We start from the raw sequence: 26,693 nt of genomic DNA, 5'->3' as shown, positions 1-26,693 counted from the left end.
CAACATTTTACAAATTTGATACTTTTGCTTCTTCGGAGGCTGTTTTTGGGAGAAAGGTTCTTCAGGCAGTGGTTCCTTCCGTTTAATCCTGCCTTGTCCCTCCCATCATCCGTGTACTTTAGCTTTGGTATTGGTATCCCATAAGTAATGGATGATCCGTGGACTGGATACACTTAACAAGAGAAAACATAATTTATGCTTACCTGATAAATTTATTTCTCTTGTAGTGTATCCAGTCCACGGCCCGCCCTGTCCTTTCAAGGCAGGTCTAAATTTTAATTCAACTACAGTCACCACTGCACCCTATGGTTTCTCCTTTCTCGTCTTGTTTCGGTCGAATGACTGGATATGACAGTTAGGGGAGGAGCTATATAGCAGCTCTGCTGTGGGTGATCCTCTTGCAACTTCCTGTTGGGAAGGAGAATATCCCATAAGTAATGGATGATCCGTGGACTGGATACACTACAAGAGAAATAAATTTATCAGGTAAGCATAAATTATGTTTTTTGTTTTCTAACCCACATGGTTAATTTAGAGACACTCTAGTGTTTGTCTGTTAGGCCTCAAAACATTGAGTGAGGTGGGGGGGGGGGCTATTTTCTTGCCTCAGTTGTGCAGTTTCTTTTCCTCTGAGACTTCTAACTGCTTCTCCAGAGGTTCCTGCAGTGTTTGAGGGCTGTAAAAGAAGTTTTTTCCCCCACAAATTGTTCTGAAGGGCAGGTAGGAGCCACAGCAGAACTGTGGCAAAGTGCTGAAAGTCTTTTTTACTGGTTTTGATGTTTTTTCAATCTGGTTTTGCCATTAAGGGGTTAATTGTTTATGTGCATAGCTGTGTAAAGTTACTAAGGCTATATGATACTACTGTAAAAATTTTGTTATGTTTACTGCTTTTTTACACTGTTTTGCAGAATTTGTGCAGCTTTTTTTCTCTTAAAGGCACAGTACCAATTTATTTGTAAGTGTTATTTACTTGGATTACAGTGTTTTCCAAGCTTGCTTGTTACATTACTAGCCTGTTTATTATGTCTGACACCAAGGAAAATACTTGTTCAATATGTTTGGAAGCCATTGTGGTACCCCCTCTTAGAATGTGTCCCAGGACCGGATCTAGTAGGGGGCAGACTCTCTCTCTCTTCGCTCAGGCTTGGGCAAGAGATGTTCACGATCCCTCGGTTTTAGAAATTGTGTCCCAGGGATATTTTCTGGAATTCAAAGGCTCTCTTCCAAGGGGGACTTTTCACATTTCTCGATTGTCTGTAAACAAAGAGAGAGGCGTTCTTACGCTGTGTAGAAGACCTACATACCATGGGGGTGATCCGCCCAGTCCCAAAAGAGGAACAGGGGCTAGGTTTTTACTCAAACCTGTTTGTGGTTTCCAAAAAAGAGGGAACTTTCAGATCAATCTTGGATCTCAACATTCTAAACAAGTTCCTCAAAGTTCCATCATTCATGATGGAGACTATTCGGTCTATTCTACCTCTGATCCAGGAGGGTCAATATATGACCACCGTGGACTTAAAGGATGTGTATCTACACATCCCTATTCACAGAATTTTCACAAGGGTGCTAGGGTCCCTTCTGGTGGTTCTACGACCACGGGGCATAGCAGTGGCGCCTTATCTAGACGACTTCTTATTTCAGGCGTCAACTCTCCAGCTATCCAAGTCTCACACGGACATTGTGTTGGCTTTTCTGAGATCTCACGGGTGGACAGTGAACATAAAAAAAGAGTTCTCTCTTCCATCTCATAAGAGTTACCTTCCTAGGGACTCTGATAGACTCAGTAGAAATGAAAATATTTCTGCTGGTGGTCAGAAAATCAAAGCTCTTAACCACTTGCCGAGCTATTCATTCCATTCCTCGGCCATCAGTGGCTCAGTATATGGAGGTAATCGGACTCATGGTAGCGGCAATGGACATAGTTCCTTTTGCCCGCCTACACCTCAGACCACTACATCTATGCATGCTCAAACAGTGGAATGGGGATTATGCAGATTTGTCTCCTCAACTGCATCTGGACCAGAGATTCTCTTCTCTGGTGGTTGTCTCAGCACCACCTTTCTCAGGGAATGTGTTTCCGCAGGCCAGAGTGGCTCATTGTAACGACAGATACCAGCCTGCTTGGCTGGCATGCAGTCTGTAACTCCCTGAAAGCACAGGGCTTATGGTCTCGGGAGGAATCTCTTCTCCCGATAAATATTCTAGAACTGAGAGCGATATTCAATGCGCTTCAGGCGTGGCCTCAGCTTGCTGCGGCCAAATTAATCAGGTTTCAGTCGGACAACATCACGATTGTAGCCTATATCAATCATCAAGGAGGAACAAGGAGTTCTGTAATCCGAAGGGGAAGCAAAGTAGATTGACATGAACACAGCTAGACCCCAATCCTTGCTTGCTTGGAAGAGTACCCGTAAAAAGAATAAATATCTTCAGACACCAACTTCGCACATTCTCCATTGGCAGAGTCAAAGAGAATGACTGGGGATTATGGGTAAGGTAAGTTTCACTTAACAGCTTTGCTGGGGTGCTGTTTGCCGCCTCCTGCTGGCCATGAGTCTAATATCCCACTAGTAATTTGAATGACGTTGTGGGCTCTCCATGTCCGTAAAGAAGGAAATTTATCAGGTAAGCATACATTTTGTTTTTACAGCAGTTTTAATATGATTGTTGCTTTCTCAATAATCCCTTTTCTGTATTTCTTTTTCTTTAGAGATAGAATGATGCTGCTAAAATTAGAACAAGAAATTCTCGACTTTATCAATGACAATAGGTAAGGGCCATCAAGAAGAATTATTAAGATTCAAGGACATGTTCAATTGTGTTTTTTTATTTCAATTGCACCTTATGAAAATGCGAATGTAATACAATAAATAAAAAAAGAGTAATAACCTCTGTTTCTCTTGTAAGATGTATTGAGTCCACAGATTCATCCTTACTTGTGGGATATTCTCCTTCCCTACAGGAAGTGGCAAAGAGAGCACCCACAGCAGAGCGGTCTATATTGCTCCACCCCCCAGTCATTCTCTTTGCCTACTCTAAGTACTAGGAAGGGCAGAGCGAGTGTGGTATCAAAAATGTTAGTTTTTTATTTCTCAAGCAAAAGTTTGATATTTTAAATGGTACCGGTGTGTACTATTTACTCCCTGGCAGAAAAGGGATGAAGATTTCTGCAAGGAAGATGATGATCTTAGCACTTTGTAACTAAGATCCACTGCTGTTCTCACAAGGGCTGAAGAGTACAGGAAATCTTCAGTTGGGGGAACGGTTTGCATGCTAAGCTGCATATGAGGTATGTTCAGTCTATATTTTTCTAGAAAGACTGTGTTAATTCTAGAAAAGGCTGGCAATTTCCCCATGAGGGAAGGGTAAGCTGTATTCAGACACTTGGATAGGAAATTCAGCTTACATGAAGGACTCATTAGTTACTGGTGACACTGCTAGGAAAAAACGTTTTTGTTTATTCAGTAAATGATGCTATTATAACTAAAGGGGTCATTGTGGCTTGTTTTAGGGGTTTTTAACCCACATGGTTAATTTAGAGACACTCTGGTGTTTTTCTGATAGGCCCCAAACATCGAGTGAGGTGGGAGGGGCCTATTTTCGCGCCTCAGTTGCACATTTTTTTTCCCTCAGAGACATCTAACTGCTTCTCCAGAGTTTCCTGCTGTGTTTGAGGGCTGTAAAAAGTTTTTTCCCCCCACAAATCGTTCTGAAGGGCAGTTAGGCGCCACAGCAGAGCTGTGGCAAGGTGCTGAAAGTCTTTTTTACCGGTTTTGAAGTTTTTTCAATCCGGTTTTGCCATTAAGGGGTTAATTGTTTATTTGCATAGCTGTGCAAAGTTACTAAGGCTGTATGATACTACTGTAAAAATTTCGTTAAGTTTACTGCTTTTTTTACACTGTTTTGCAGAATTTGTGCAGCTTTTTTTTTTTTTTTTCTCTTAAAGGCACAGTACCGTTTTATTTCTAAGTGTTATTTACTTTGTTTGCATTGTTTTCCCAGCTTGCTTGTTACATTACTAGCCTGTTTAACATGTCTGACACCAAGGAGAATCCTTGTTCAATATGTTTGGAAGCCATTGTGGAACCCCCTCTTAGAATGTGTCCCAATTGTACTGATATTTCTATAAACTATAAAGAACATATATTAGCACTTAAAAATAGAGCAATAGATGATTCTCAGTCAGAAGTAAATGAGGGTTCGCCATCTAGCTCTCTTGAAGTGTCACAACCAGTAACGCCCGCACAAGTGACGCCAAGTACCTCTAGTGCGTTGAATTAATTTACTTTACAAGACATGGCCACAGTTATGAATACAACCCTTACAGAGGTTTTATCCAAACTGCCTGGTTTACAAGAAAAGCGGGACAGCTCTGGGTTAAGGAAAAATGCTGAGCCGTCTGACGCTTTAGTAGCCGTATCTGATATGCCCTCACAATGCTCTGAAGTAGGGGTGAGGGATTTGTTATCTGAGGGAGAAATTTCTGATTCAGGAAATACGCTTCCTCAGACAAATTCTGATATGACGGCCTTTAAATTTAAGCTTGAACACCTCCGCTTATTGCTCAGGGAGGTATTAGCCACTCTAGATGATTGTGATCCTATAGTGGTTCCAGAGAAATTGTGTAAAATGGATAAATACTTAGAGGTTCCTGTTTACACTAATGTTTTTCCAGTCCCTAAGAGGATTGTGAATATTATTGCTATGGAGTGGGATAGACCAGGTATTCCGTTCACTCCCCCTCCTGTTTTTAAGAAAATGTTTCCCATATCTGACACCATGCGGGACTCGTGGCAGACAGTTCCTAAGGTGGAGGGAGCTATTTCTACTATGTCTAAGCGTACAACTATACCTATCGAAGACAGTTGTGCTTTCAAAGATCCTATGGATAAAAAATTAGAGGGTCTCCTGAAGAAAATTTTTGTTCATCAAGGTTTTTCTCTCCAACGTATTGCGTGCATTGTTCCTGTAACTACTGCAGCTGCTTTCTGGTTTGAAGCTCTAGAAGAGGCTCTTCAGATGGAGACTCCATTAGAGGAGATTATGGACAGAATTAAGGCCCTTAAGTTGGCTAATTCTTTTATTACAGATGCCGCATTTCAACTGGCTAAATTAGCGGCAAAGAATTCAGGTTTTGCCATTTTAGCACGTAGGGCGTTATGGCTTAAGTTCTGGTCTGCTGATGTGTCATCTAAATCTAAACTTTTGAACATCCCTTTCAAAGGAAAGACCCTGTTCGGGCCTGAACTGAAAGAGATTATTTCAGACATCACTGGAGGGAAAGGTCATGCCCTCCCTCAGGATAGATCAAATAAGATGAGGACCAAACAAAATAATTTGCGTTCCTTTCGGAACTTTAAGAGTGGTCCCGCTTCAGCTTCCTCTGCTGCAAAGCAAGAGGGGAATTTTGCCCAATCCAAGTCAGTCTGGAGACCTAACCAGGCTTGGAACAAGGGTAAACAGGCCAAGAAGCCTGCAGCTGCCTCTAAGACAGCATGAAGGGGTAGCCCCCAATCCGGGACCGGATCTAGTAGGGGCAGACTCTCTCTCTTCACTCAGGCTTGGGCAAGAGATATTCACGATCCCTGGGCTTTAGAAATTGTGTCCCAGGGATATCTTCTGGAATTCAAAGACTCCCTTCCAAGGGGGAGATTTCACATTTCTCTATTGTCTGTAAACCAGACAAAGAGAGAGGAGTTCTTACGCTGTGTAGAAGACCTACATACCATGGGGGTGATCCGCCCAGTCCCAAAAGAGGAACAGGGGCTAGGGTTTTACTCAAACCTGTTTGTGGTTCTCAAAAGAGAGGGAACTTTCAGACCAATCTTGGATCTCAAAATTCTAAACAAGTTCCTCAAAGTTCCATCATTCAATATGGAGATTATTCTGACTATTCTACCTCTGATCCTGGAGGGTTGGCCACAGCTCCCAGAATTTTCACAAAGGTTCTAGGGTCCCTTCTGTCGGTTCTACGACCACGTGGCATAGCAGTGGCGCCTTATCTAGACAACATCTTAATTCAGGTGTCGACTTTCCAGCTAGCCAATCTCACACAGACATCGTGTTGGCTTTTCTGAGATCTCACGGGTGGAAGGTGAACATAAAACAGAGTTCTCTTTTCCCTCTTACAAGCGTTTTCTTTCTAGGGACTCTGATAGACACGGTAGAAATGAAAATATTTCCGACGGAGGTCAGAAAATCAAAACTCTTAACCACTTGCCGAGCTCTTCATTCCATTACTCGGCCATCAGTGGCTCAGTGTATGGAGGTAATCGGACTCATGGTAGCGGCAATGGACATAGTTCCTTTTGCCCGCCTACACCTCAGACCACTGCAACTATGCATGCTCAAACAGTGGAATGGGGATATGCAGATTTATCTCCTCAACTGCATCTGGACCAGGAGACCAGAGATTCTCTTCTCTGGTGGTTGTCTCAGGACCACCTGTCTCAGGGAATGAATTTCCGCAGGCCAGAGTTGCTCATTGTAACGACAGATGCCATCCTGCTAGGCTGGGGTGCAGTCTGGAACTCCCTGAAAGCACAGGGCTTATGATCTCGGGAGGAATCTCTTCTTCCGATAAACATTCTAGAACTGAGAGCGATATTCAATGCGCTTCAGGCGTGGCCTCAGCTTGCTGCGGCCAAATCCATCATGTTTCAGTCGGACAACATCACGACTGTAGCTTATATCAATCATCAAGGAGGAACAAGGAGTTCTCTAGCGATGATGGAGGTAACCAAAATAATTCGATGGGCAGAGGATCACTCTTATCTCTCAGCAATCCAGATCCCAGGAGTAGAGAACTGGGAGGCAGATTTCATAAGTAGTCAGACTTTTCATCCGGGGGAGTGGGAACTCCAACCATAGGTATTTGCCCAGCTGATTCAGCTATGAGGCACACCAAAATTGGATCTGATGGCGTCCCGTCAGAATGCCAAACTTCCTTGTTACGGGTCCAGGTCCCGTGATCCCAAGGCGGTACTGATAGATGCTCTAGCAGAGCCATGGTCCTTCAATCTGGCCTATGTATTTCCACCGTTTCCTCTCCTCCCACGTCTGGTTGCCAGAATCAAGCAGGAGAGAGTTTTGTTGATTCTGATAGCACCTGCGTGGCCACGCAGGACTTGGTATGCAGACCTAGTAGACATGTCCTCGGTTCCACCGTGGACTCTGCCAATGAGGCGGGACCTTCTAATCCAAGGTCCGTTCATGCATCCAAATCTAATTTCTCTGCGTCTGACTGCTTGGAGATTGAACGCCTGATTCTATTAAAGCGTGGTTTCTCTGAGTCGGTCATTGAGATCCTGATTCAGGCTAGAAAGCCTGTCACCAGGAAGATCTATCATAAGATTTGGCGCAAATATCTTTATTGGTGTGAATCCAAAGGTTACTCGTGGAGTAAGATTAGGATTCCTAGAATATTGTCTTTTCTCCAAGAAGGTTTGGAGAAGGGATTATGAGCTAGTTCCCTAAAAGGACAAATAACTGCTTTGTCTATTCTACTACACAAACGTCTGGCAGATGTCCCAGACGTTCAAGCATTTAGTCAGGCTTTGGTCAGAATCAAGCCTGTATTTAAACCTGTTGCTCCGCCATGGAGCCTAAACTTAGTTCTTAAAGTTCTTCAAGGGGTTCCGTTTGAACCTATGCATTCCATAGATATTAAGCTTCTATCTTGGAAAGTTTTGTTTTTAGTAGCTATCTCTTCAGCTCGAAGAGTTTCTGAGCTATCTGCTTTACAATGTGATTCCCCTTACCTTGTTTTCCATGCAGATAAGGTGGTTTTGCGTACCAAACCTGGGTTTCTTCCTAAGGTTGTTTCTAATAAGAATATCAATCAACAGATTGTTGTTCCTTCTCTGTGTCCTAATCCTTCATCAAAGAAGGAACGTCTGTTACACAATCTTGATGTGGTTCATGCTTTAAAGTTCTACTTACAAGCAACTAAAGATTTCCGTCAAACATCTTCATTGTTTGTTGTTTATTCTGGTAAACGGAGAGGTCAAAGGGCTACGGCTACCTCTCTTTCCTTTTGGCTGAAAATCATCATCCGTTTGGCCTATGAGACTGCTGGACAGCAGCCTCCTGAAAGAATTACTGCTCATTCTACTAGAGCTGTGGCTTCCACATGGGCTTTTAAAAATGAGGCTTCTGTTGAACAGATTTGTAAAGCGGCGACTTGGTCTTCGCTTCATACTTTCTCCAAATTTTACAAATTCGATACTTTTGCTTCTTCGGAGGCTATTTTTGGGAGAAAGGTTCTACAAGCAGTGGTGCCTTCCATTTAAGGTCCCTGTCTTGTCCCTCCCTTCATCCGTGTCCTAAAGCTTTGGTATTGGTATCCCACAAGTAAGGATGAATCCGTGGACTCGATACATCACAAGAGAAATAAATTTATCAGGTAAGCATAAATTATGTTTTCTTGCTAGAAATGTACTGTTACTCCTCTTTGTTTGTTTTTAGCTTCTGGTATAAGACGCTTGGTATTGTACCAGAGTAGAAAGGAGTATAGTGCTTCTCTATTTTTACAGTACCTTACAGGAACATGATACCCACACTTGTTCTTTCATGATTAAATTTATCAAATTTATTTTGTTCTCATCGTATTCTTTTTCTCTTGTTAAGTGTATCCAGTCCACGGATCATCCATTACTTATGGGATATTCTCCTTCCCAACAGGAAGTTGCAAGAGGATCACCCACAGCAGAGCTGCTATATAGCTCCTCCCCTCACTGCCATATCCAGTCATTCTCTTGCAACTCTCAACTAAGATGGAGGTCGTAAGAGGACTGTGGTGTTTTAGACTTAGTTTGTTATTTTTAAATGGTACCGGAGTGTACTGTTTATCTCAGGCAGTATTTGGAAGAAGAATCTGCCTGCGTTTTCTTTGATCTTAGCAGAAATAACTAAGATCCTTTGCTGTTCTCACATATTCTGAGGAGTGAGGTAACTTCAGAGGGGGAATAGCGTGCAGGTTTTCCTGCAATAAGGTATGTGCAGTTAAAATATTTTTCTAGGGATGGAATTTGCTAGAAAATGCTGCTGATACCGAAGTAATGTAAGTAAAGCCTTAAATGCAGTGATAGCGACTGGTATCAGGCTTATTAATAGAGATACATACTCTTATAAAAGTGTATTTTAAAACGTTTGCTGGCATGTTTAATCGTTTTTTATATATGTTTGGTGATAAAACTTATTGGGGCCTAGTTTTTTCCACATGGCTGGCTTGATTTTTTCCTAGAAACAGTTTCCTGAAGCTTTCCACTGTTGCAATATGAGTGGGAAGGGCCTATTTTAGTGCTTTTCTGTGCAGCTAAAAATACTGACAGACATTCAGCTTCCCTCTGCATGATACAGGACATCTCTGAAGGGCTCAAAAGGCTTCAAATTCGTGTTTGAGGAGGGTAACAATCACAGTAGACTGTGGCAGTTGTTGTGACTGTGTTTAAAAAACAAACAAACAAAAAAAAAAAACGTTTTTGTCATTTATTATTCTGTTTTTGTTATTAAGGGGTTAATCATCCATTTGCAAGTGGGTGCAATTCTCTGCTGACTTGTTACATACACTGTAAAAATTTCGTTAGTGTAACTGCCTTTTTTCACTGTTGTTTCAAATTTGGACAAAATTTGTGTTTCTTAAAGGCGCAGTAACGTTTTTTATATTGCTTGTAAACTTGTTTAAAGTGTTTTCCAAGCTTGCTAGTCTCATTGCTAGTCTGTTTAAACATGTCTGATACAGAGGAACCTACTTGTTCATTATGTTTGAAAGCCATGGTGGAGCCCCATAGGAGAATGTGTACTAAATGTATTGATTTCACCTTAAACAGTAAAGATCAGTCTTTATCTATAAAAGAATTATCACCAGAGGGTTCTGTCGAGGGGGAAGTTATGCCGACTAACTCTCCCCACGTGTCAGACCCTTCGCCTCCCGCTCAGGGGACGCACGCTAATATGGCGCCAATTACATCAGGGACGCCCATAGCGATTACCTTGCAGGACATGGCTGTAATCATGAATAATACCCTGTCAGAGGTATTATCTAGATTGCCTGAATTAAGAGGCAAGCGCGATAGCTCTGGGGTTAGGAGAGATACAGAGCGCGCAAATGCTGTAAGAGCAATGTCTGATACTGCGTCACAGTATGCAGAACATGAGGACGGAGAGCTTCATTCTGTGGGTGACATCTCTGACTCGGGGAAACCTGATACAGAGATTTCTAATTTTAAATTTAAGCTTGAGAACCTCCGTGTATTGCTTGGGGAGGTATTAGCTGCTCTGAATGACTGTAACACAGTTGCAATTCCAGAGAAATTGTGTAGGCTGGATAGATACTATGCGGTGCCGGTGTGTACTGACGTTTTTCCTATACCTAAAAGGCTTACAGAAATTATTAGCAAGGAGTGGGATAGACCGGGTGTGCCCTTTTCCCCACCTCCTATATTTAGAAAACTACACAGGACTTATGGCAGACGGTCCCTAAGGTGGAGGGAGCAGTTTCTACTTTAGCAAAGCGTACCACTATCCCGGTTGAGGACAGTTGTGCTTTTTCAGATCCAATGGATAAAAAATTAGAGGGTTACCTTAAGAAAATGTTTATTCAACAAGGTTTTATTTTGCAGCCCCTTGCATGCATTGCGCCTGTCACTGCTGCGGCGGCATTCTGGTTTGAGGCCCTGGAAGAGGCCATCCATACAGCTCCATTGGAGGAAATTATTGACAAGCTTAGTACGATTAAGCTAGCTAACTCATTTGTTTCTGATGCCATTGTTCATTTGACTAAACTAACGGCTAAGAATTCCGGATTCGCCATCCAGGCGCGTAGGGTGCTATGGCTTAAATCCTGGTCAGCTGACGTGACTTCAAAGTCTAAGTTACTCAACATTCCTTTCAAGGGGCAGACCTTATTCGGGCCTGGCTTGAAGGAAATTATTGCTGACATTACTGGAGGCAAGGGTCATACCCTTCCTCAGGACAGGGCCAAATCAAAGGCCAAACAGTCTAATTTTCGTGCCTTTCAAAATTTCAAGGCAGGAGCAGCATCAACTTCCTCCGCTTCAAAACAAGAGGGAACTGTTGCTCATTCCAGACAGGCCTGGAAACCTAACCAGTTCTGGAACAAGGGTAAGCAGGCCAGAAAACCTGCTGCTGCCCCCAAGACAGCATGAAGGAACGGCCTCCTATCCGGAAACGGATCTAGTGGGGGGCAGACTTTCTCTCTTCGCCCAGGCGTGGGCAAGAGATGTTCAGGATCCCTGGGCGTTGGAAATCATATCTCAGGGATATCTTCTGGACTTCAAAGCTTCTCCTCCACAAGGGAGATTTCATCTTTCAAGGTTATCAGCAAACCAGATAAAGAAAGAGGCATTCCTAAGCTGTGTGCAAGACCTCCTAGTAATGGGAGTGATCCATCCAGTTCTGCGGACGGAACAGGGACAGGGGTTTTATTCAAATCTGTTTGTGGTTCCCAAGAAAGAGGGAACCTTCAGACCAATCTTGGATCTAAAGATCTTAAACAAATTCCTCAGAGTTCCATCATTCAAATTGGAAACTATTCGGGCCATCCTACCCATGATCCAAGAGGGTCAGTACATGACCACAGTGGACTTAAAGGATGCCTACCTTCACATACCGATTCACAAAGATCATCATCGGTTCCTAAGGTTTGCCTTTGTAGACAGGCATTACCAATTTGTAGCTCTTCCCTTCGGGTTGGCCACAGCCCCGAGAATCTTTACAAAGGTTCTGGGCTCACTTCTGGCGGTTCTAAGACCGCGAGGCATTGCGGTGGCTCCGTATCTATCTAGACGACATCCTGATACAGGCGTCAAGCTTTCAAATTGCCAAGTCTCATACAGAGATAGTTCTGGCATTTCTGAGGTCGCATGGGTGGAAAGTGAACGTGGAAAAGAGTTCTCTATCCCCACTCACAAGAGTCACCTTCCTAGGGACTCTTATAGATTCTGTAGAGATGAAAATTTACCTGACGGAGTCCAGGTTATCAAAACTTCTAAATGCTTGCCGTGTCCTTCATTCCATTCCACGTCCGTCAGTGGCTCAGTGCATGGAAGTAATCGGCTTAATGGTAGCGGCAATGGACATAGTGCCATTTGCGCGCCTGCATCTCAGACCGCTGCAATTATGCATGCTAAGCCAGTGGAATGGGGATTACTCAGATTTGTCCCCTCTACTAAATCTGGATCAAAAGACCAGAGATTCTCTTCTCTGGTGGCTATCTCGGGTCCATCTGTCCATGGGTATGACCTTTCGCAGGCCAGATTGGACGATTGTAACAACAGATGCCAGCCTTCTAGGTTGGGGCGCAGTCTGGAACTCCCTGAAGGCTCAGGGATCGTGGACTCAGGAGGAGAAACTCCTCCCAATAAATATTCTGGAGTTAAGAGCAATATTCAATATAGCTTGGCCTCAGTTAGCAACCCTGAGGTTCATCAGATTTCAGTCGGACAACATCACGACTGTGGCTTTCATCAACCATCAAGGGGGAACCAGGAGTTCCCTAGCGATGTTAGAAGTCTCAAAGATAATTCGCTGGGCAGAGTCTCACTCTTGCCATCTGTCAGCTATCCACATCCCAGGCGTAGAGAACTGGGAGGCGGATTTTCTAAGTCGTCAGACTTTTCATCCGGGGGAGTGGGAACTCCATCCGGAGGTGTTTGCTCAACTGATCCATCGTTGGGGCAAACCAGAACTGGATCTCATGGCGTCTCGCCAGAACGCCAAGCTTCCTTGTTACGGATCCAGGTCCAGGGACCCGGGAGCGACGCTGATAGATGCTCTAGCAGCTCCTTGGTTCTTCAACCTGGCTTATGTGTTTCCACCGTTTCCTCTGCTCCCTCGACTGATTGCCAAAATCAAGTAGGAGAGAGCATCGGTGATTCTGATAGCGCCTGCGTGGCCACGCAGGACCTGGTATGCAGACCTAGTGGACATGTCATCCTTTCCACCATGAACTCTGCCTCTGAGGCAGGACCTTCTAATACAAGGTCCTTTCTATCATCCAAATCTAATTTCTCTGAGACTGACTGCATTGAGATTGAACACTTGATCCTATCAAGGCGTGGCTTCTCCGAGTCAGTCATTGATACCTTAATACAGGCACGAAAGCCTGTCACCAGGAAAATCTACCATAAGATATGGCTTAAATATCTTTATTGGTGAGAATCCAAGAATTACTCATGGAGTAAGGTTAGGATTCCTAGGATATTGTCCTTTCTCCAAGAGGGTTTGGACAAAGGATTATCAGCTAGTTCTTTAAAAGGACAGATTTCTGCTCTGTCTATTCTTTTGCACAAGCGTCTGGCAGAGGTTCCAGACGTCCAGGCTTTTTGTCAGGCTTTGGTTAGAATTAAGCCTGTGTTTAAAACTGTTGCTCCTCCGTGGCAAGTTCTGTTTTTGATGGCTATTTCCTCGGCTCGAAGAGTCTCTGAGCTATCTGCCTTACAATGTGATTCTCCTTATCTGATTTTTCATGCAGATAAGGTAGTTCTGCATACCAAATCTGGGTTTTTACCTAAGGTGGTTTCTAACAAGAATATCAATCAAGAGATTGTTGTTCCATCATTGTGTCCTAATCCTTCTTCGAAGAAGGAACGTCTCTTACATAATCTGGACGTAGTCCGTGCCTTGAAGTTTTACTTACAAGCTACTAAAGATTTTCGCCAAACATCTTCCCTGTTTGTCGTTTACTCTGGACAGAGGAGAGGTCAAAAAGCTTCGGCAACCTCTTTTTCCTTTTGGCTTCGGAGCCTATGAGACTGCTGGACAGCAGCCCCCTGAAAGGATTACAGCTCATTCTACTAGAGCTGTGGCTTCCACCTGGGCCTTTAAAAATGAGGCCTCTGTTGAACAGATTTGCAAGGCTGCGACTTGGTCTTCGCTTCACACCTTTTCAAAATTTTATAAATTTGATACTTTTGCTTCTTTGGAGGCTGTTTTTGGGAGAAATGTTCTTCAGGCAGTGGTTCCTTCCGTTTAATCCTGCCTTGTCCCTCCCATCATCCGTGTACTTTAGCTTTGGTATTGGTATCCCATAAGTAATGGATGATCCGTGGACTGGATACACTTAACAAGAGAAAACATAATTTATGCTTACCTGATAAATTTATTTCTCTTGTAGTGTATCCAGTCCACGGCCCGCCCTGTCCTTTTCAGGCAGGTCTAAATTTTAATTAAACTACAGTCACCACTGCACCCTATGGTTTCTCCTTTCTCGTCTTGTTTCGGTCGAATGACTGGATATGGCAGTGAGGGGAGGAGCTATATAGCAGCTCTGCTGTGGGTGATCCTCTTGCAACTTCCTGTTGGGAAGGAGAATATCCCATAAGTAATGGATGATCCGTGGACTGGATACACTACAAGAGAAATAAATTTATCAGGTAAGCATAAATTATGTTTTTTGAAAGCCGGCAGATACATGCATGAGCGTACAAGTGTCTAGAGCAATATATGGCAGCAGTTTTGCAAGAATAACAATGTTGTTATATTTGTAAGAGCACTAGGTTGCAGCAGTGTTTGAATGTGAACACTACCTACCTAGGTCCCTTTATCAAAGAAAACCATGAGAACAAGCAAACTTTACAATTTAAGTATATTAGAAGCTTATCTAAAAAGGTGAGCTCTGTCTTAATCATAAAATAAAGTTTTGGGTTTCATTTTACTTTAATTGCGTACATCTGTGCAAACCTCTATCTGCACAGGTCACACAAATATGTAGCAGTTTCAGACTATGACATTCAGTGTTCGCTTTCACTTTGTGCACAACATTGATAATCTATTTTCTTCTATAAGATACGAGTCACGCAGGAATAACATAAAATTAGTAGGTTTGCCAGAATCCATTATGCCCCAGGACTTAAATAAATTTGCCTCACAAGAACTGCCAACGTTATTAGGCCTACAAATTACAGATTCATTATTCATGGTAGAAAGGGCACATAGATTAGGATCTCTCAAAATGGGCAATGAAAGTACAATTAAACCAAGACCTATCATGATAAAATATCTGAATTTCCAAGCGAAGGTTATAATAATGAGACAATTTAAGCAGAAGAATATGCTAATGGTAGGTCAGAATAGGATACTTCTATTTCAAGATTACTCAGTGGAAACACAAATGAAACGCAGGGAAATGTCCCCTTACTGCACAACCCTAATTCAGAGAGGTGTACAGGCAAGGCTTATATATCCAGCTAAAATCTACCTGAAAGTTAATAATGAAAATGTGTTATTAAAAACGGCAAAAGAAGCTAAAGATTTTATTAGTACACTATAGCGGATATTATAGGTTGAGAGGCGATGCTCTGTCTAAACTATGTAATGCATGACAGCAATAACAACTGTATAAGGGCCACTGTAAAGGCTCTACTTGCTCCTGATTATAAATGTATTGAATATATGAAGGTAGATGTACAGAGATATGGTATGCAGAGTAAAGAGTTTTTACTGTTTGTACAGGTTTTTTTTTGTTTTTTGTTTTCCTTTTTTTTTTTTTTTTTTTTTTTCTCTCTCTCTCCTTGTGTTGTGCTCTCTGATATTAATTCAGTTTTATAGTTTAAAATAGTTAATATTCTATCATGGAATGTTGGGGGAATAACCTCCCCAGCAAAAAGGAGTAAAATTTTAAAGTTGCTAAAAAAAAATAAACCAGATATTGCTCTTATACAAGAGACGCATTTGCAAGATGCAGAGATTGTCAAACTTAAATGTAATTGGGTAGGTGAGATAGTATCTGCACCTGGACCGAATCGCAAGAGAGGGGTCGCAATATTATTTGCAAGAAATTTTATGTACAAAATTGTTAATCAAATACAGGATCCAGAGGGGAGATACATCATAGTTGAAGTAGAACATGGTAATACACATCTAGTAATTTGTAATATATATGGCCCAAATGAGTTAGATCCAGTGTTCTGGGAAAATATATATGTCAAACTATTTCCATACATCAATAAAAATCTGATCGTTGCCGGGGATTTTAACATGACAACTAGTCCAACTTTGGATAGAATTAGACAGGGCTATTCCCAGATAGGCAGGAAAGCGGAAGAAAAATTATTCGCCTCTTTTCGTAATAAGCTGAATCTTTTTGATATTTGGCGAATAAAAAACCCAGATATAAGCGCATTTACATGTGAGTCGAAGACACATAAAGCGATGTCTCGGATAGACCTGTTTCTAATAAGTGAAGCTATGTTTTCACTTGACCTTACTCCTATGATCCAGGATATACTAATCTCAGATCATGCAATTGTTGGTTTGGAGATAGACGGGATTAGGAAGCAGAAGAGCAGTGTTAATAATTTTTACTTCCCCAGATTCTTAGTCCAGGATAGTGACTTTAATAGGTTTTTAATAAAAAAAATGGAAACTATACTATGAGGAAAACAAAAATTACTATCATAAGATTGAAATATTTTGGGAGGCTGCCAAGGCAGTACTCCGGGGAGAAATAAAGGCCTATATGGTCAAATGGAGGAAAAAAACCACAGCAATAGATGTGCAGTTGGCAAACCAACTAAAAAATAAGTATAAAGCTTATATTAGTATGCCTAATGAGAAAAATTGGGTTGACTATTCAAAGGCAAAGATAGAAAGAGAGAACTTTCTCCAACATAGGTGTGTCCGGTCCACGGCGTCATCCTTACTTGTGGGATATTCTCCTCCCCAACAGGAAATGGCAAAGAGCCCAGCAAAGCTGGTCACATGATCCCTCCTAGGCTCCGCCTACCCCAGTCATTCTCTTTGCCGTTGTACAGGCAACATCTCCACGGAGATGGCTTAGAGTTTTTTAGTGTTTAACTGTAGTTTTTCATTATTCAATCAAGAGTTTGTTATTTTCAAATAGTGCTGGTACGTACTATTTACTCAGAAACAGAAAAGAGATGAAGAATTCTGTTTGTATGAGGAAAATGATTTTAGCAACCGTAACTAAAATCCATGGCTGTTCCACACAGGACTGTTGAGAGCATTAACTTCAGTTGGGGGAACAGTTTGCAGTCCTTTGCTGCTTGAGGTATGACACATTCTAACAAGACGATGTAATGCTGGAAGCTGTCATTTTCCCTATGGGATCCGGTAAGCCATGTTTATTTCGATTGTAAATAAGGGCTTCACAAGGGCTTATTTAGACTGTAGACATATTTTGGGCTAAATCGATTGATATTAACACTTATTTAGCCTTGAGGAATCATTTATTCTGGGTATTTTGATATATTTATATCGGCAGGCACTGTTTTAGACACCTTATTCTTTAGGGGCTTTCCCAAAGCATAGGCAGAGTCTCATTTTCGCGCCGGTGTTGCGCACTTGTTTTTTGAGAGGCATGGCATGCAGTCGCATGTGAGAGGAGCTCTGATACTGATAAAAGACTTCTGAAGGCATCATTTGGTATCGTATTCCCCTTGGGTTTGGTTGGGTCTCAGCAAAGCAGATACCAGGGACTGTAAAGGGGTTAAAGCTTAAAACGGCTCCGGTTCCGTTATTTTAAGGGTTAAAGCTTCCAAAATTGGTGTGCAATATTTTCAAGGCTTTAAGACACTGTGGTGAAAGTTTGGTGAATTTTGAACAATTCCTTCATGTTTTTTCGCAATTGCAGTAATAAAGTGTGTTCAGTTTAAAATTTAAAGTGACAGTAACGGTTTTATTTCAAAACGTTTTTTGTACTTTCTTATCAAGTTTATGCCTGTTTAACATGTCTGAACTACCAGATAGACTGTGTTCTGAATGTGGGGAAGCCAGAATTCCTATTCATTTAAATAAATGTGATTTATGTGATAATGACAATGATGCCCAAGATGATTCCTCAAGTGAGGGGAGTAAGCATGGTACTGCATCATTCCCTCCTTCGTCTACACGAGTCTTGCCCACTCAGGAGGCCCCTAGTACATCTAGCGCGCCAATACTCCTTACTATGCAACAATTAACGGCTGTAATGGATAATTCTGTCAAAAACATTTTAGCCAAAATGAACCCTTGTCAGCGTAAGCGTGGATGCTCTGTTTTAGTTACTGAAGAGCATGACGACGCTGATATTAATATCTCTGAAGGGCCCCTAACCCAATCTGAGGGAGCCAGGGAGGTTTTGTCTGAGGGAGAAATTACTGATTTAGGGAACATTTCTCAGCAGGCTGAATCTGATGTGATTACTTTTAAATTTAAATTGGAACATCTCCGCATTTTGCTTAAGGAGGTATTATCCACTCTGGATGATTGTGAAAATTTGGTCATCCCAGAGAAACTATGTAAAATGGACAAGTTCCTAGAGGTGCCGGGGCTCCCAGAAGCTTTTCCTATACCCAAGCGGGTGGCGGACATTGTTAATAAAGAATGGGAAAGGCCCGGTATTCCTTTCGTCCCTCCCCCCATATTTAAAAAATTGTTTCCTATGGTCGACCCCAGAAAGGACTTATGGCAGTCAGTCCCCAAGGTCGAGGGAGCGGTTTCTACTTTAAACAAACGCACCACTATTCCCATAGAGGATAGTTGTGCTTTCAAAGATCCTATGGATAAAAAATTAGAAGGTTTGCTTAAAAAGATGTTTGTTCAGCAGGGTTACCTTCTACAACCCATTTCATGCATTGTCCCTGTCACTACAGCCGCATATTTCTGGTTTGATGAACTGATTAAGGTGCTCGATAGTGACTCTCCTCCTTATGAGGAGATTATGGACAGAGTCAATGCTCTCAAATTGGCTAATTCTTTCACTCTAGACGCCTCTTTGCAATTGGCTAAGTTAGCGGCTAAGAATTCTGGGTTTGCTATTGTGGCGCGCAGAGCGCTTTGGTTGAAATCTTGGTCGGCTGATGCGTCTTCCAAGAACAAGCTACTAAACATTCCTTTCAAGGGGAAAACGCTGTTTGGTCCTGACTTGAAAGAGATTATCTCTGATATCACTGGGGGTAAGGGCCATGCCCTTCCTCAGGATCGGCCTTTCAAGGCAAAAAATAGACCTAATTTTCGTCCCTTTCGTAAAAACGGACCAGCCCAAGGTGCTACGTCCTCTAAGCAAGAGGGTAATACTTCTCAGGCCAAGCCAGCTTGGAGACCAATGCAAGGCTGGAACAAGGGAAAGCAGGCAAAGAAACCTGCCACTGCTACCAAGACAGCATGAAATATCGGCCCCCGATCCGGGACCGGATCTGGTGGGGGGCAGACTCTCTCTCTTCGCTCAGGCTTGGGCAAGAGATGTTCTGGATCCTTGGGCGCTAGAAATAGTCTCCCAGGGTTATCTTCTGGAATTCAAGGGACTTCCCCCAAGGGGAAGGTTCCACAGGTCTCAGTTGTCTTCAGACCACATAAAAAGACAGGCGTTCTTACATTGTGTAGAAGACCTGTTAAAAATGGGAGTGATTCATCCTGTTCCATTGAGAGAACAAGGGATGGGGTTCTACTCCAATCTGTTCATAGTTCCCAAAAAAGAGGGAACGTTCAGACCAATCCTAGATCTCAAGATCTTAAACAAATTTCTCAAGGTCCCATCTTTCAAGATGGAAACCATTCGAACTATCCTTCCTTCCATCCAGGAAGGTCAATTCATGACCACGGTGGATTTAAAGGATGCGTATCTACATATTCCTATCCACAAGGAACATCATCGGTTCCTAAGGTTTGCATTCCTGGACAAACATTACCAGTTCGTGGCGCTTCCTTTCGGATTAGCCACTGCTCCAAGGATTTTCACAAAGGTACTAGGGTCCCTTCTAGCTGTGCTAAGACCAAGGGGCATTGCAGTTGTACCTTACCTGGACGACATTCTGATTCAAGCGTCGTCCCTCCCTCGAGCAAAGGCTCACACGGACATCGTCCTGGCCTTTCTCAGATCGCACGGCTGGAAAGTGAACGTGGAAAAGAGTTCTCTATCCCCGTCAACAAGGGTTCCCTTCTTGGGAACAATTATAGACTCCTCAGAAATGAGGATTTTTCTAACAGAGGCCAGAAAGACAAAGCTTCTGGACTCTTGTCGAATACTTCATTCCGTTCCTCTTCCTTCCGTAGCTCAGTGCATGGAAGTGATCGGGTTGATGGTAGCGACAATGGACATAGTTCCTTTTGCGCGCATTCATCTAAGACCATTGCGACTGTGCATGCTCAGTCAGTGGAATGGGGACTATACAGACTTGTCTCCAAAGATACAAGTAAATCAGAGGACCAGAGACTCACTCCGTTGGTGGCTGTCCCTGGACAACCTGTCACGAGGGATGACATTCCACAGACCAGAGTGGGTCATTGTCACGACCGACGCCAGTCTGATGGGCTGGGGCGCGGTCTGGGGATCCCTGAAAGCTCAGGGTCTTTGGTCTCGGGAAGAATCTCTTCTACCGATAAATATTCTGGAACTGAGAGCGATATTCAATGCTCTCAAGGCTTGGCCTCAGCTAGCGAGGACCAAGTTCATACGGTTTCAATCAGACAACATGACGACTGTTGCGTACATCAACCATCAGGGGGGAACAAGGAGTTCCCTAGCGATGGAAGAAGTGACCAAGATTATTCTATGGGCGGAGTCTCACTCCTGCCACCTGTCTGCTATCCACATCCCGGGAGTGGAAAATTGGGAAGCGGATTTTCTGAGTCGTCAGACATTGCATCCGGGGGAGTGGGAACTCCATCCGGAAATCTTTGCCCAAGTCACTCAACTTTGGGGCATTCCAGACATGGATCTGATGGCCTCTCGTCAGAACTTCAAAGTTCCTTGCTACGGGTCCAGATCCAGGGATCCCAAGGCGGCTCTAGTGGATGCACTAGTAGCACCTTGGACCTTCAAACTAGCTTATGTGTTCCCGCCGTTTCCTCTCATCCCCAGGCTGGTAGCCAGGATCAATCAGGAGAGGGCGTCGGTGATCTTGATAGCTCCTGCGTGGCCACGCAGGACTTGGTATGCAGATCTGGTGAATATGTCATCGGCTCCACCTTGGAAGCTACCTTTGAGACGAGACCTTCTTGTTCAGGGTCCGTTCGAACATCCGAATCTGGTTTCACTCCAGCTGACTGCTTGGAGATTGAACGCTTGATTTTATCGAAGCGAGGTTTCTCAGATTCTGTTATCGATACTCTTGTTCAGGCCAGAAAGCCTGTAACTAGAAAGATTTACCACAAAATTTGGAAAAAATATATCTGTTGGTGTGAATCTAAAGGATTCCCTTGGGACAAGGTTAAGATTCCTAGGATTCTATCCTTCCTTCAAGAAGGATTGGAAAAAGGATTATCGGCAAGTTCCCTGAAGGGACAGATTTCTGCCTTGTCGGTGTTACTTCACAAAAAACTGGCAGCTGTGCCAGATGTTCAAGCCTTTGTTCAGGCTCTGGTTAGAATCAAGCCTGTTTACAAACCTTTGACTCCTCCTTGGAGTCTCAATCTAGTTCTTTCAGTTCTTCAGGGGGTTCCGTTTGAACCCTTACATTCCGTTGATATTAAGTTATTATCTTGGAAAGTTTTGTTTTTAGTTGCAATTTCTTCTGCTAGAAGAGTTTCAGAATTATCTGCTCTGCAGTGTTCTCCTCCTTATCTGGTGTTCCATGCAGATAAGGTGGTTTTACGTACTAAACCTGGTTTTCTTCCAAAAGTTGTTTCTAACAAAAACATTAACCAGGAGATTATCGTACCTTCTCTGTGTCCGAAACCAGTTTCAAAGAAGGAACGCTTGTTGCACAATTTGGATGTTGTTCGCGCTCTAAAATTCTATTTAGATGCTACAAAGGATTTTAGACAAACATCTTCCCTGTTTGTTGTTTATTCAGGTAAAAGGAGAGGTCAAAAAGCAACTTCTACCTCTCTCTCTTTTTGGATTAAAAGCATCATCAGATTGGCTTACGAGACTGCCGGACGGCAGCCTCCCGAAAGAATCACGGCTCATTCCACTAGGGCTGTGGCTTCCACATGGGCCTTCAAGAACGAGGCTTCTGTTGATCAGATATGTAGGGCAGCGACTTGGTCTTCACTGCACACTTTTACCAAATTTTACAAGTTTGATACTTTTGCTTCTTCTGAGGCTATTTTTGGGAGAAAGGTTTTGCAAGCCGTGGTGCCTTCCATTTAGGTGACCTGATTTGCTCCCTCCCTTCATCCGTGTCCTAAAGCTTTGGTATTGGTTCCCACAAGTAAGGATGACGCCGTGGACCGGACACACCTATGTTGGAGAAAACAGAATTTATGTTTACCTGATAAATTTCTTTCTCCAACGGTGTGTCCGGTCCACGGCCCGCCCTGGTTTTTTAATCAGGTCTGATAATTTATTTTCTTTAACTACAGTCACCACGGTACCATATGGTTTCTCCTATGCTATTATTCCTCCTTAACGTCGGTCGAATGACTGGGGTAGGCGGAGCCTAGGAGGGATCATGTGACCAGCTTTGCTGGGCTCTTTGCCATTTCCTGTTGGGGAGGAGAATATCCCACAAGTAAGGATGACGCCGTGGACCGGACACACCGTTGGAGAAAGAAATTTATCAGGTAAACATAAATTCTGTTTTTTGAAAATAAAAATAGCTAAACAGGAAAAAAAAATGAATGCTTTTTTCACCAGCCATCATGGAAGGTCAGCTAAAGTATTATCTAAAATAATGAAGAACAGACAGGTTGAGAAAAGATATCTAACCGCAATTAAAATTGGGGAGACAAGATACACAACTGCGAGTAAAATAAGACAGGCAATGTATGAATATTATAAGGAAATTAATATGGCAGGAGCATGTGATAAAAAGGTAAAAGAACAGTTTTGGGGGAAAGTTACTCTACCAAAAATAGACCCAGATGAATTATTGGAATTAAATTTGCCAATAACAGAAGAGGAAATCATGAAAGGAATAGGAAAGGCCAAACTGAATAAGTCTCCAGGCCCAGATCAAATTCCAGTGGAATTTTATAGAATCTTGAAAAATGAGCTTCCTGGTACTCTAGGTGATCTCTTCAATCAGTACTATAGGGACAATGTTTCAGGTTCTGATTTGTTTTCTGCATCCACAGTCACATTAATATATAAAAAAGGTAAAGACCCAGAAAATCCAAATGCATATAGACCAATATCACTACTAAACAACGATTATAAACTTCTCACATCAATAATCGCAGATAGATTAAAAAAATACATAAATAAGCTGATCCACCAAGATCAATCAGGGTTTATGCCAGGGAGAAATGTTTCAAAAAATATAAGAAAAGTTTTAATGACTTTAGACTATTATTGGTATGAAACTAAGGCTAAAGGAAAAAAATGTGAAAATGATGTTGCCCTAATAACATTAGATGCTGAAAAAGCTTTCGATTTAATTAATTGGGACCACTTGTTTACTACTCTATCACAATTTGGCTTAACAGGGAATTTTTATAATTTTGTGAAACTGATTTACAATACTCCATACTCCTGCCTTCAAATAAATGGTCAACTGTCGCCAAAAATAAGGTTAACAAAAGGAACAAGACAAGGGTGCCCGTTATCACCCTTATTATTTAATTTGTCACTAGAACCATTTGCCACAAGACTGAGACAAAGCTTACCCGGGGTAAAAGTAGGAGACGGCAGGGTGTCTCTGGCACTATATGCGGACGACATAATACTCTTTTTGCCTAGAACATCCCAAACTATACCAGTATTATTAGAACTAATAGAGGAATTTAGTGCGTTTTCTGGCTATAAGGTCAACCAGGGTAAATCAGAAATACTTTGGGTTAGAAAACCCTGTGGGCAGCAGAGTAAGCACCCTTTTCACGAAGTAGAACAAATCAAATACCTGGGTATCAATGTAAGCAGTAATCCAGGATTATGGTATAGTTTAAATTTTTCAAAGTTCTTTCAAGAAAGTAAGAGGCTTCTAGATGGATGGAGACCACTGCCCATAGCTTTATCAGCCAAAATCACGATATTGAAGACCTTCTTATTTCCTCGTTTATTGTACTTATTGCAAAATCTACCTATGTCTCTCAAAAATATTGATTTGAAGAATTATGAAAAAGAATGTAACTTTTTTTTATGGGGAAAGGGAAGGGTCAGATTAGCTAAAAGATTGTTGTATCTGGACAAAGAGGCTGGGGGATATGGCTTGCCTAATATTAAATTATATAACCAGGTTACTATGGTAAAATTAGCTGCTGACTGGATCACACAAACAAGTCAATTTTCCTCGCCAGAGATAGAAGAAAGTTTAATAAAACCCCTGTCCTTAAAAAATATACTACATATCCCACTTTCTAAATTACCTCCAAAAATCCGAAATCTGAGAATGATAAGTAATATAGTAAAGGCATGGCAAAAATTTTGTAATACTCTCAAACTTAATTTTAAGGTATCCAAATATCTTACGTTTCTGGGACATATTGATTTTGGACCTGGATTGAATTATGGAATATTTCATAGTTGGAGAAATGCAGGTCTAGAGTATGTAATACAATTATTAGATAAAAGAACAGGGCTGATAAAATCTTTTTCCCAAATTCAAGTAGAATTTGGTCTACCGAGACATCACTTTTTTGGTTATCTACAGGCCAGACAATTTTTCAATCATTTAACGAATAATCAAGATAGCAGTTGGGAGTTAGGAATAGTTGGAGTAGGTATTCAAATTTATAGGGCAGGTTTTTTCTCAATCGCAACATGGTATAAAATGATTATGAAAAACCTAGGTAAGACACATTTAGAGAATCTGCAGAATAAAAGCAAAAGATTCTGCCAGAAATTACAGAAATAAATATCAAACAAAGTATAGAAATAGTTGGAGATAAGTATATGCGGTGGAAGGAAACACATAGCTACATTATAAACAATGCATATATTACTCCTAAATTATTAGCGAAATGGGATAAAAATTCTAAAGGAGATTGCTTCCACTGCTATGCACCACAGGCAGATATTACACATTGTTTCTGGCAATGCCCCAAGATTCTACAATACTGGAAAAAGGTGGCATATTGGGTAAATAGATTTTTAACACAACGTTTTTCCCCTACGCTTATTTCAATACTTTTCTTTGTATTACCGAATCAATTTAAGAAAGAAGAATATGCGCTTATAACGACTATAATACAAGTAGCTCGGAATTTAATACTACAGTATTGGAAAGCTCAAAAATACCCCAGCATAGCAGAGTTTAGTCAGAAGGTGATTGGGCAGCTGATATGTGAACAACTAAACATAGAACCCGGCAACGTGAATCAGTTTAAAGCCTTCTTCACAAAATGGAGGAAGGTCATTAAGAGTCAGACAGCTGAGTTTATAGAGGAAATAATGAAACCTTTCTTTAAAGCAGGATATATAAGTAGGGATGATTTATAAATTTGACGATATATAAAGGCCCTGTTTTGGGATTGATAGTAAATCGATAGTAAGTCCCTGATAGGAAGCTGTACTTACAAAAGAGCATAACACATTTTTTTTTTTTTTTTTTTTTTTTTTTTTTTTTCTTCTCCCTCTTTTTCTTTCTATGCGTTGTCTTGTCTTGTCTTTTTGGGCCAGTAATGTCTGATCTTGATTTGTGCTTTGTTAATTGAATTAGTGGCCAGTCCTACATGTTTTTTAATTTAAGGTTGTGAAAAACCCCAATTCAAGTGATAAGAGTGTAATATATTAGCTAGTTGATTATTAATCCTGTTTCATTTCTGTCTCGTTCCTCTGGATTCAGAAGAAACGAGGATATAAGATATTTTTTGTATGGTATATATGACAAACGATTTGCATTTGTTTCTCTTTTATGTTGCACTGCTCTTATTGTCATATGAACTGTTTGCTTGAATTGGTATATAAATAAAGAAAAAAAAAAAAAAAAAGATACGAGTCCACGGATTCATCCTTTACTTGTGGGATATTCTCCTCCTGCTAACAGGAAGTGGCAAAGAGCACCACATCAGAGCTGTCTATATAGCTCCTCCCTTGACTCCACCCCCCAGTCATTCTCTTTGCCTACTCTAAGTACTAGGAAGGGTAAAGTGAAAGAGGTGATAAAATGTTAGTTTTTATTTTCTTCAAGCAAGAGTTTTTTTATTTTAAATAGTACCGGTGTGTACTATTTTCCCTCAGGCAGCAGATAGATGAAGACTTCTGCCTGAAGGTTGATGATCTTACAAGAGTACAAGAAACTTCAGTGTGAGGAATGTTTTTCATGCTGTAAGCAGTGAGGTATGTTCAGTCATTTTTTTCTGGAGAGACTGTGGTATTTCAGAATTGGCTGACAGTATCCCCATGAGGGAAAGGGTAAGCAGTAATCCTAAAATATATAGAGGGGTATTACTGAGCTTGCATATATGGGCTAAAAAAATATGGTTAGAATATAGGGAGAGATAGTACTGGCGCTAACAGCTAGGTGGTGATTAAATAAATAATGTGAGTAATTCTCAAGGTATGCAAGAGGGAGAGATTATACCCAAAATGCAAAAGTGACAATAGTCTATTAATAATGGATAATAATCAAGAGCAAATAGCAAATAAGACAAAAGGTCCAAAAAGTTATTAATAAAAAACTTGAATGTTTATTGCAAAAAATAATAAGAATATAACAGTAAGCCTAAATAAAATTGCACATATGTGTCTGGTGTGTAGTGGAACAACTGAATAACCTAGCTCTAAAGATGAGCTCAAACAAGCAAATAACAATAGGTAAGTATATCAAATTTCCTACACACTAATGTTGGTTAATCCTAAATAAGAACAATATAGCAAAGGTATCAATAGTAATCACAAGGCTACACTT

At 41.6% G+C, this 26,693-nt stretch overlaps 1 protein-coding gene across 1 annotated transcript in view; it reads left to right on the top strand.

The window, feature by feature from the left end:
• The window catches only part of R3HDM2 (R3H domain containing 2), a 150,974-nt gene that overhangs the window by 5,156 nt on the left and 119,125 nt on the right, over positions 1-26,693 (top strand). The window contains exon 2 of the mRNA XM_053708181.1: positions 2,711-2,770. Coding sequence (XP_053564156.1) covers positions 2,718-2,770 — 53 coding nt within the window. The 5' untranslated portion in view covers positions 2,711-2,717. The remainder of the gene's footprint in view (positions 1-2,710; positions 2,771-26,693) is intronic.

This window comes from Bombina bombina, chromosome 3 (assembly GCF_027579735.1).
Source record: "Bombina bombina isolate aBomBom1 chromosome 3, aBomBom1.pri, whole genome shotgun sequence".
In the NCBI taxonomy this organism is placed as follows: Eukaryota; Metazoa; Chordata; class Amphibia; order Anura; family Bombinatoridae; genus Bombina; species Bombina bombina.
The sequence above is the reverse complement of the archived record's forward strand: the minus strand, read 5'-3'. Positions and strand labels throughout refer to the sequence as shown.